The 9,851-nt window shown below is 41.6% G+C and overlaps 1 protein-coding gene across 2 annotated transcripts in view; it reads right to left on the bottom strand.

Annotated features, from left to right (window-relative positions):
- Positions 1 to 9,791, bottom strand: part of dhx29 (DEAH (Asp-Glu-Ala-His) box polypeptide 29) — an 18,161-nt gene extending 8,370 nt beyond the window's left edge. The window contains exons 1-15 of one of the 2 annotated variants that reach the window (XM_014006496.1): positions 9,541 to 9,791; positions 9,176 to 9,249; positions 8,969 to 9,082; positions 6,733 to 6,862; positions 6,503 to 6,642; positions 6,303 to 6,434; positions 5,899 to 6,025; positions 5,564 to 5,722; positions 5,300 to 5,492; positions 5,099 to 5,219; positions 4,614 to 5,015; positions 3,036 to 3,302; positions 2,341 to 2,484; positions 2,078 to 2,254; positions 750 to 890 (exon numbers count right to left, since the gene is read on the bottom strand). In XM_014006496.1, the coding sequence (XP_013861950.1) occupies positions 750 to 890; positions 2,078 to 2,254; positions 2,341 to 2,484; positions 3,036 to 3,302; positions 4,614 to 5,015; positions 5,099 to 5,219; positions 5,300 to 5,492; positions 5,564 to 5,722; positions 5,899 to 6,025; positions 6,303 to 6,434; positions 6,503 to 6,642; positions 6,733 to 6,862; positions 8,969 to 9,082; positions 9,176 to 9,249; positions 9,541 to 9,697 (2,478 nt within the window). In that variant the 5' untranslated portion in view covers positions 9,698 to 9,791. The remainder of the gene's footprint in view (positions 1 to 749; positions 891 to 2,077; positions 2,255 to 2,340; positions 2,485 to 3,035; positions 3,303 to 4,613; positions 5,016 to 5,098; positions 5,220 to 5,299; positions 5,493 to 5,563; positions 5,723 to 5,898; positions 6,026 to 6,302; positions 6,435 to 6,502; positions 6,643 to 6,732; positions 6,863 to 8,968; positions 9,083 to 9,175; positions 9,250 to 9,540) is intronic. The other variant, XM_014006497.1, reaches the window with a different exon arrangement.
- Positions 9,792 to 9,851: the final 60 nt, after the last annotated feature.

Genomic DNA, 9,851 nt, shown 5'->3' with positions numbered 1-9,851 from the left:
CATTTTCACGTCAAGTTTGGATTTTATAAATCACAACCTTGGCGTAAAAAGTGGCGTACGCAAGTTTCTGGGCTCAAATTGTGCGGACGCCAGTTTTATAAATCCGACCCCAGAAAACGATACAGCAGGCTGTACTTGATGCCTCTCTGTAGAAAAATGTATCATTAAAGTCCACCTCCATCCTCATCATCACTTGCTCAGCCAGCCTCTGGTTAAGTACCAGAACACAAAATAAAACAAGACTTAAAAAAAACAGCCTCTTCCCCTGGGCTGACAGGACTTAATGCGCATATAAACCAGCAAACTACCTCCAAATGTTTTTTTTTTATTTTATTAGTGTTTTTTTAATATAGTAATTTAATTTTGTTGTGCAGGCAAACCTGTGCTATGACAATAAAAATTATGTATCTGGAAAAAACATATAATTAAATCTTCCAAAACAATTTGCAGATCAGTCTGAAGTTTTGTGTTTTAGCTACAAACTTCTATGTTAGAATCGTACTGTTTGAACTCCTTTGTGGCCTTTTTTTAGTTTTACTTGTTGGTTTTACATTTGTATTTTTTTCTTGGAGAGAAAAAAAACCTTTAATTAAAAAGTTAGTATCTGCCCCAGTACCCCACTTTAGCTTTTTCAGTTGTTACACTGAGTGGCTCTATTCAACCACACAAAGGCATGCTGGGTAAGTCTAATTTGGTTCACAGTACCAAACCACTCCCAGAAATAAACCTTTATGAAGCACAGACGTTACCTGGTGCTGCAAAGCTTTGCCGCCTTTTTGTGTGACACAGATGGAGACTTCTTCTTCTTCTTCTAAAATTTTCTGGCAGTACTCGGAATCCTTTTCCAGAATGTACCCGGTCTGCTCCACTATATCCTCCAAATGAGACACCTTGAAACAAAAACAAATAAGAAGTCAGTCAGTCAGTCAGTCAATCAATCAATCAAATCACATCTGCTTCTATGAAAGCAGAACAAAGTTCATGACTAAGGCTAAACTTATAAAAGTTTAACATTTGTCATGACATCGTACTACAAACAGCCAAACCTTCTTTTCTTATTAAAATTGGTCTTGAGAATTACAGTTTTTACATGCTTTTTAATGTATTTTTCTTTAAGACACTTGCATCTTTTTAAACTAATTTTAGTCAGATAAAAGAAGTGTCTTTAGCAACTTTGAAACTTGTAGCTTAATTTGTCTGTTTCTTTAGCTAAATTTCCATGTGAAATCAGTTCTTTGCTTTTTATAACTAAGAAACTTGTGTCTTGTAGGTGTCAAAAACAAACATTGTAATGGAGACATGCTTTTAAATCCTGCTTTTTCACATCCAATAAAATGGAACTGCAATGCTTTGGTCTGAATTCCTCCTTATTGTAACTCCACAAGCCCCTCTTTCACCTCTTTTCTGAGGTGTGTCTCAGATCAACTCGTTTTGAGGCTGTCTCTTTAAATCCAAACAAGGTGCTTCACACACTATCCCCCTCCAGCTTCCAGAGCGATTCATTCTAGTTTGATAGAGGGGTTTACGACTATAGCAGAGCAGAAACTTTTTATTTATTACAAATTCATTAAAAGACGTCAACAACAGACTTGTCCATCCAGCCTCACATGTTGGAGCCAGAGTCTGACCCAGAGGAGAATGAAGTAGCTGTAGTTGGTAAATCCAGACCTTATTTAGAAGTTTCATCACAAGTACTGACGTACCGTAATAGTTCAGAAAACATCAAATAAAATAGAGAAAACCGAACAGGTTAAAAAATATAACTGAGACAGATTAAAATATCTACACAGCACCAGGAGAAACTAAATTCAACTTTTCTGTTCTCCTAAAGACTCCAAGTACAACAAAATGTGTTTAATGGCTGGAAAAAAATGGACTTTGAATGACATGCCTCCCTTAAATAAAAGCCCATCAAAAAGCAGCCAAAGTCTAAGGAAATAATATAAATAAACAAACTTTCAAAACTACTGACTGAGATGAATAAACAAAAGTAATAAATGTTAAGAAACGGGAAGTGGCTCAAGATTTCTGCCAAGGACGAAGTTTGATTGTTTATCCAACAAAGCCCTCCTCCTACCTCCACTGGGAACGTCCGGCCTGGGATGGTTATCACCGGGCAGCGGTTGAAGTAGTTGGAGAATTTGTGGCAGTCCACCGTGGCGCTCATGAGGATGAGCTGCAGGTCCGATCTCCTCATCACCACATCTTTCAGGATGGTCAGCAGGAAGTCAGACTGGACGCTGCGCTCGTGGACCTGAGGGGGCGGGGTAAATGCTGTAACCCTCGAAGTGGGGAAAGGAAACTCTACAAACCGTGCGATTAATCCGAAGCCGTCAGCACCTCATCCACTATAATGTGAGTCAGCGAGCTGAGGTGCCGGTCGTGTTGGAGTTTCCTCAGCAGAACTCCGGTGGTGCAGTAGAGCAGACGGGTCCAGTCCCCGGACTGGTTCTCCATTCTGATCTGGTATCCGCACAGCGACGACTGAATTCAACACAAAACATCTGTTTAAACTCTAATTTGGAGAAAACTGTGCAGAATGTAAACAAAACCAGAATGCACTGACTTGCAGATTATATCATATAGAAGCTTAGAAATTATAGCAAATGTATGTATATGTGTGCATGCTTTAAAGAAAAATTATAATTTATTTTATTATTATATAGATATGTATTTTGTTGCTATGTTTTCTTATATCCATTTATTTTCAGGTAAGCAGACAGATGTTGGGTGTGTGGCCTTGAGTTTTCTTGGTGTATATTTAATATATTTTCTAATCTCTCTTTCAGTCTTTCTAATTACATCTCCTCTTTTTTCTCTCTCTTTTCCTCTTTCCATATAAAAAAAAATCACTGATGATGAAGAAATTAAGAAACTTATATTAAGTTCGTTTTTCTACTGAAGTGAAGGGGGAAAAAAAAGAAATTATACATATCAAATGGTTTTTTTTTTTTCACTTTTTCCACAAACGTCCCAAGTGATCTGCTTAAGCTGACAATCAAAGCATGAAATACTACAAGTTGAACAAGCTGGACCTTGGAGCCTGGTCCGTCGTCGCTGCCCAGCTCCTGGCTGACTCTACAGGCGAGGCTCATGGCTGAGATCCTGCGGGGCTGGGTCACCACGATGTTGCAGGGCCGAGCCGCTCGGCCCTGGGTCAACATCTCCTCCAGGAGGAACTGAGGGATCTGAGTGCTCTTCCCGCTGCCCGTCTCGCCGGCCACCACCACCACCGGGTGGCGCTGCAGAGCCTCCAGGACGCGGAGCCTGTGCTGAAAGACTGGAAGCTGCTCTCGCTCTGCCTTAAAAAGGTAAAACAACACTTTTTAAATAACAGAGCTTTATTTATATAAAAAAAAAACTAGGGATGTCCCAATCCAGATTTTTTGGCTCCCGTTACAATCCAATTTTTTTAATGATTAGTCTTTCCGATACCGATCCGATACCTTTATTTCTTTCCAAGTGACAAGGTTGGTAGTATTAAAGCGAGCCCTGCTGTTCCCACCATGAGAAACATCCAGTTTCTTTGCAAGATGCAGTTTGAGCATCATTGTTTTCCATTGAAAAGTGTTCCCACACTTAACCGCATAGTTGTAAACCAGGGCGATTCAACTAAATTGCTCCAGGGGCCACAGTTAATGCAGACCAACAGCTCAGGGGCCAAACATCCAGCAATTAAAGTTGTTATGTAAATAAACTAAGTATTACAAAGATCTGTTACTTTTGAAATAGTTTATTTTGCTGTATTTAATCATGAAAATATACAGAACCCTATTGTAGTGATGATAAAACAAACAAACAAAAAGAAACATATTATGCCTCTTATTTACCACAAAATATTTTTGATATCTCTGAACTGCCAAATTTTTAAACCAATTTTATTTTCACTTTCATAGTTTTATCTTCAACTGCTTGTAGTTTTAACTGTCTTGACTGTTCATAGAAATGGTTTTTACCAGCTTGTAGCCAAGATTCTGACGTTTCTGTAGACACCAAACATGTCGATGTTTAACTAAAATAACTTAGAGTAATTAAAGTAGAAAACCGGGGGTTTGGGCTTAAGAGATGAGTGAACCAATTGGCGGGCCGAACTTTGGTCACTCACAGGCCGGATGTGGCCCGTGGCCTGCCAGTTGAATAGCCCTGTTGTAAACATATCCGTACATTTTACTTTGTAATACTGTATGTTTCTGTTTATAATACTAGTTATTGTGTACAGTGTAAGTCTATTCAATTTTTTATATAGACCAAGTTTCTTTTATATATATTTTTTAATGTTTCCTTTTATCTTTTTGTATGTTTTTATATTGTGATCTGCATACAGGTGGGAATTTGCACTCAAGTTTTTCACTCACCTGTACGCTTGTGTTATGTGATGTGACAATAAATCAGAATTGAACTGTGGACATGGTTGCATACTTGTGTGCGTCTTGACTTCTTAACAGCAGTTGTAAAGCATGATGATGCTGAAAACTGTCGCGAAAACTGGATCGGCTCGATCACATGACTAAATCCAATTCTACCCGATTATCAAAAGATGGCCATATCTGCCACCGATACTGAGTATCTGATCGGGACATCCCTATAAAAAACACATTAGGAGGCGCATTTACCCGCAGCTTGAGGGCGAGGGGAGACTCTTTCTGCTTCAGGAGGAGCTCTCTGGCTGCTTCGAGCGCCGCTGCCTCTCCCCTCCTCCCTCCACTTTTCTCACTCTTCTCTTCCACTCCCTCTCCTCTCTCGCTGATGTCCAGAGCGGCCAGGTTCTCCCAGGATTCCTCCGGCTCGTCCTCGCCGGACCCACTCAGCCTGCGCTGCCCCCGGGATGCACTCTGCTGCCCCTGACCCGGGTCCTGCTGCTGCTGCTGCTGTTTGAGTCGAGTCAGGAGTCGGGAAATGAACTGGTCTCGAGGCTTGTTGGCGGCGGAGCGGCTCGCCTCCTGCTGCTGCTGCTCGCTGTCTCTCCACTCCAGCCACACGTCTCTGTAGGTCGGAGGGAGCAGCTGATGCACCGACTGGGAAACACAGAGGAGTGCGGATGCAGAGTTAAAAAATAAGCAGGTGCTGTCAAGGCTGACAGAACTGCTGCAGGATTTACCTGCCCTTTAACCAGGCTGTAGAGAGCCAGAGTGGCAGCCAGATGCTGCGCCTGCATGCTGTCCTCCGTCAGGATGGTCGGACAAACTTCCAACACATCTTCTGCTCTCTGAACCCGTGCCCTGAGGCACACAAACATGTCATGTAAGGAAGTTAAAGATACGTTTAAATACAATTTAAAAAAAAAAACAGTCTCGCTTACTTGCATCTCCAGTATCTGCCGGCAGCAACCTTTTGAAAAGAAGGCGCTGGACTTTTGGGTAGGTTCTTTCGGACCCAGTCGATCAGAAACTGTTTGGGAGACTTTCCTGTCCAGCTGCGAGCCGTGTAGTCAAAGTTACGAATGTCCTTCGGTTCGTTCTTTTTCACAACTGCGAGAGCAGTAAAAAACAAACCTACAGTCCCCACCGAGACTGTGAGCATCCTGGTGATGCATGAAAGACATTTTATTTTAAAAAACACGCACCTTTCTCTGCAGGCGGCTCCTTCTCTGCTCGTTCAAACAAATTAAAGCTGAGGTCCTCTTTGTCCTCGGTGACAGGAAGTGCCTTCTTTTCTTTCTGAGGTGCATCCACTACTTTGATGGCAGCATTGAAAATGGGATGGGACTCCAGCTGTTTCATTTCTAGAAAAAGAAAAATCCGTTTTACATCAGGAGGGAAACTGATGCTTTCATGCTTATTGTTAATTTTTGATCTATTAGAACATCTGGTATAAATTAGCTACTGTTTAGCCAATGTGCTGTTTCATAAGTGAAAAAGAAGGGCCAAATAAATTTGATAAATGAAAATAATCACATACCTTGCTGTATGACCCGTATACGGTCCTGTGCTGTTCTTTGGCCCATCTTGTCTCCTTTAATCTTAGAGTCAGCTGCCATTTCTTTAGCGTCATACAGCTGAGCAGTCAGGATCAAATACCTGTCATTCTAAACAAAAATACACAACACGTGTAATTATACAACAATACAGAAGGATATTTACTATTATTTTATTTATTTTTAAGAGTTAGATATACTACTCTGTTTTAAGATTTACAGCACTGATCAGTGGCAGCTGTTCTACTTTTGTCATGCTCATTTGATGACAATAAATGCTTTGAATTGAATTAAATAGAGCTAACAATCTCAAAAACTAAAAAAACTAAGTAGTACCTCCTCGAGTGGTCTGGAAATACATTAATTAAGTTTGTTTAATTCATCTTACTGGATCAAACTTTTCCTCCAGCTCAGGATTGCGTGTCTGTTCCTCCTCTTCTTCCTCCTCCTCGTCGCTGCTTTGCTCGGCGTACCTTAAGATCCAGTCCTTCATGCTCGCAGCTTCGTCCTTCTCTGTGACCTAACAACACACACAAACCTGAAGGCTCTGTTGCAGAACACAGCGGCTGCACAAGCCAATAAACGAACCTTAGGCGCCTCTTTGCGGGCGTCGATGGACACTTTGGGGCTCTGAGCTGCAGGTCTCTGCTGAGGAGGAGGCTGGAACTTGGGACGATTCTTCTGGTTCTCCTCCTGCAGCTGCTGGCTAAACCCATCTGGCAACTCCTCTGGAAAAAACAGATAATAAGACACAGAAAATCAGCTTTAAAGATTTGTTCCCCGCCGACATCTTCGTTACAAGTAACTGTGTTACTGACCGTCTTTAAGGTTGAGGCAGAGCCAGTCGAGAGCGGAGTGGAGATCTCCTCCATACAGGATAGTGCTCTTCATTGCCTCTTCGATGTGTTCTCGCTTAAAGTGGAACTTCTGCAGAGCTGTATACAGGTCCTGCAAGCACGGAGGAAAACTACAAATACCCTTTGACATGGAAGGCGAAGCGGCGATAATGTTGTTGATTGTGTCTGCGTGAGTTTGTATTGTTGACGGATTTTAATGAAAACTTCAGGAAAATAATTAATGGATGCTCATCGACAACTGATTACCTTTTAGAGTCGACTCGATGCAAGATGGATGTCACAGTTGAGTGAACTTACAGTGGTTTGCAAAAGTATTCATACCCCTTGAACTTTTCCATATTTTGTCACATTACAACCACAAACATAAATATATTTCACTGGAATTTAATGTGAAAGACCAACACAAAGTGGTATACAATTGTGAAGTGGAAGCAAAATTTTACATGAATCAAAACATTTTTTCAAATAAAAAACTGAAAAGTGTGATGTGCAAAATTATTCAGCCCCCCTGAGTCAATACTTTGTGGAGCCACCTTTTGCTGCAATTACAGCTGCAAGTCTTTTAGGATATGTCTCCACCAGCTTTGCACATCTAGTGACTGCAATTCTTGCCCATTCCTCCTTGCAAAACAGCTCAAGCTCAGTCAGATTGGATGGAGAGCGTTTGTGAACAGCAGTTTTGAGATCTTGCCACAAATTCTCAATTGGGTTTAGGTCTGGACTTTGACTGGGCCATTCTAACACATGAATATTCTTTTTTTTAAACCACTCCATTGTAGCTTTGGCTTTATGTTTAGGGTCGTTGTCCTGCTGGAAGGTGAACCTCCRCCCCATTCTCAAATCTTTTGCTGACTCCAACAGGTTTTCTTCCAAGATTGCCCTGTATTTGGCTCCATCCATCTTCCCATCAACTTTGACCAACTTCCCGGTCCCTGCTGAAGAGAAGCACCCCCAGAGCATGATGCTGCCACCACCATATTTGACAGTGGGGATGGTGTTTTCAGAGTGATGTGCAGTGTTCTTTCTCCGCCACACATAGCGTTTTGCATTGTGGCCAAAAAGTTCAATTTTGGTCTCGTCTGACCAAAGCACCTTCTTCCACATGTTTGCTGTGTCCTCAACATGGCTTCTGGCAAACTGCAAACGGGACTTCTTATGGTTTTCTTTTAACAATGGCTTTCTCCTTGCCACTCTTCCATAAAGACCACATTTGTGTAGTGCACGACTAATTGTTGTCCTGTGGACAGTTTCCCCCACCTGAGCTGTGGCTCTCTGCATTTCATCCAGAGTCACCATGGGCCTCTTGGCTGCCTCTCTGATCAGTGATCTCCTTGTTCGGCCTGTAAGTTTAGGTGGACGGCCTTGTCTTGGCAGGTTTACTGTGGTGCCATACTCTTTCCATTTCCGGATGATGGATTGAACAGTGCTCCGTGAGATGTTCAAAGCTTGGGAAATCTTTTTATAACCTAAGCCTGCTTTAAACTTCTCCAAAACCATATTCCTAACCTGTCTGGTGTGTTCTTTGGACTTCATGATGCTGTTTGCTCCCCAATATTCTCTTAACCAACATCTGAGGCCGTCACGGAGCAGCTGTATTTGTACTGAGATTAGATTACACACAGGTGGACCCTTTTGAGTCATTAGCAGTCATCAGGCAACTTCTGAATGCAATTGGTTGCACTCAGGGAAAAGGGGGCTGAATACTTTTGCACGTCGCACTTTTCAGTTTTTTATTTGTAAAAAATGTTTTGATTCATGTAAAATTTTGCTTCCACTTCACAATTGTATACCACTTTGTGTTGGTCTTTCACATTAAATTCCAGTGAAATATATTTATGTTTGTGGTTGTAATGTGACAAAATATGGAAAAGTTCAAGGGGTATGAATACTTTTGCAAACCACTGTATCAAACACAAACACTGCTATAACTCAGAGCCTAGTTTACAGCTTTTGAGCTTAAATTTGGTGTGGTGGTGGATGGGAGTTGTCCACAACTCATTTTCTGAACTTAAGATTTCACAATACCGCACAAGATCAAACAATATCATTTACAAGGTTCGACTAAATGATATACAATTATTTCTTCTTATTTAATAATTTTAGTTTTAAATTCTGACATATAAGGTGATAGGCATTCATTCACGAAATGCAGCTACACCTTTACTTAAAATGAGTACTGTAGGTATGCAGACAATACCAGGAGTTTTTTGCTTGTAAGTCTGCCAGATATGGGTCCTTTGTCCCCGTTGTTCTGTTGAAAGTCATTGATCAGCTTGATGATCTTTTTCTCCAGATCCACTTGAATGGACACCTGTGATAACAGGTTGATTCATAACTCGTTTTTCTGATTCTAAAACACATTTAAAAACAGATGACTTTAAATATCTCGGCAAATAAGACTTACTTTAAGGATGGACTTGTCTGAAACCCCACCTGTGTCCACCTGGGCTGTTCCAGTAAGACTGTAAGTCTTTGGAGCTGAAGGGAAGACAAAACACAGCGATATTTATACCACTGTAAAGCTAATTTTCCTGTTTGACAGTCTAGTTATCTAGCAAACGAGTTAGCAAATAGTAACAGATCAAATAGTCAAGGAAATATCTAAATTTGTTAAAAAATATGAGAGTAAGCAAAGCAAAATAAGCAGGGTCTGACAAGTGACAGTGATCAGAAAGGGGATAAATGAGCTCTAACGCAGACTTTTAACACTGGTGACAGTCAGTGATATTGATGTGCCTTTAATGAAGAGAATTAAATCTGCTACACCACCTTTGGACTTGCTCTCTTTGGCCGGTTTGTTCGCTTTGCTGTTGGCTGCGTGTTTCTTCGGGTTCTCCACCGCACCGGTCCCCGCAGCAGAAGAACCAGAACCGTCCGCTGCTGCCGCCGCAACTTGAGGCGCCGGCTTCTTCTTCTTCCCACCCATCAGGTCAAATTTTCCCTGCCCGACCGTGACCAGTTTACTTGGAAATGCGGCTTAAAAACATCACAGAGGTGTTCGATAGATGGACAGACAGTGAGCGTGTTGGCGCTGCATTCTTTTTGTACCACTCGGCTGCCGTAGCGGAACTGGCAAAAAT

This window comes from Austrofundulus limnaeus, unplaced genomic scaffold (genome assembly GCF_001266775.1).
Source record: "Austrofundulus limnaeus strain Quisiro unplaced genomic scaffold, Austrofundulus_limnaeus-1.0 Scaffold36, whole genome shotgun sequence".
Classification (NCBI taxonomy): Eukaryota; Metazoa; Chordata; class Actinopteri; order Cyprinodontiformes; family Rivulidae; genus Austrofundulus; species Austrofundulus limnaeus.
The sequence above is the reverse complement of the archived record's forward strand: the minus strand, read 5'-3'. Positions and strand labels throughout refer to the sequence as shown.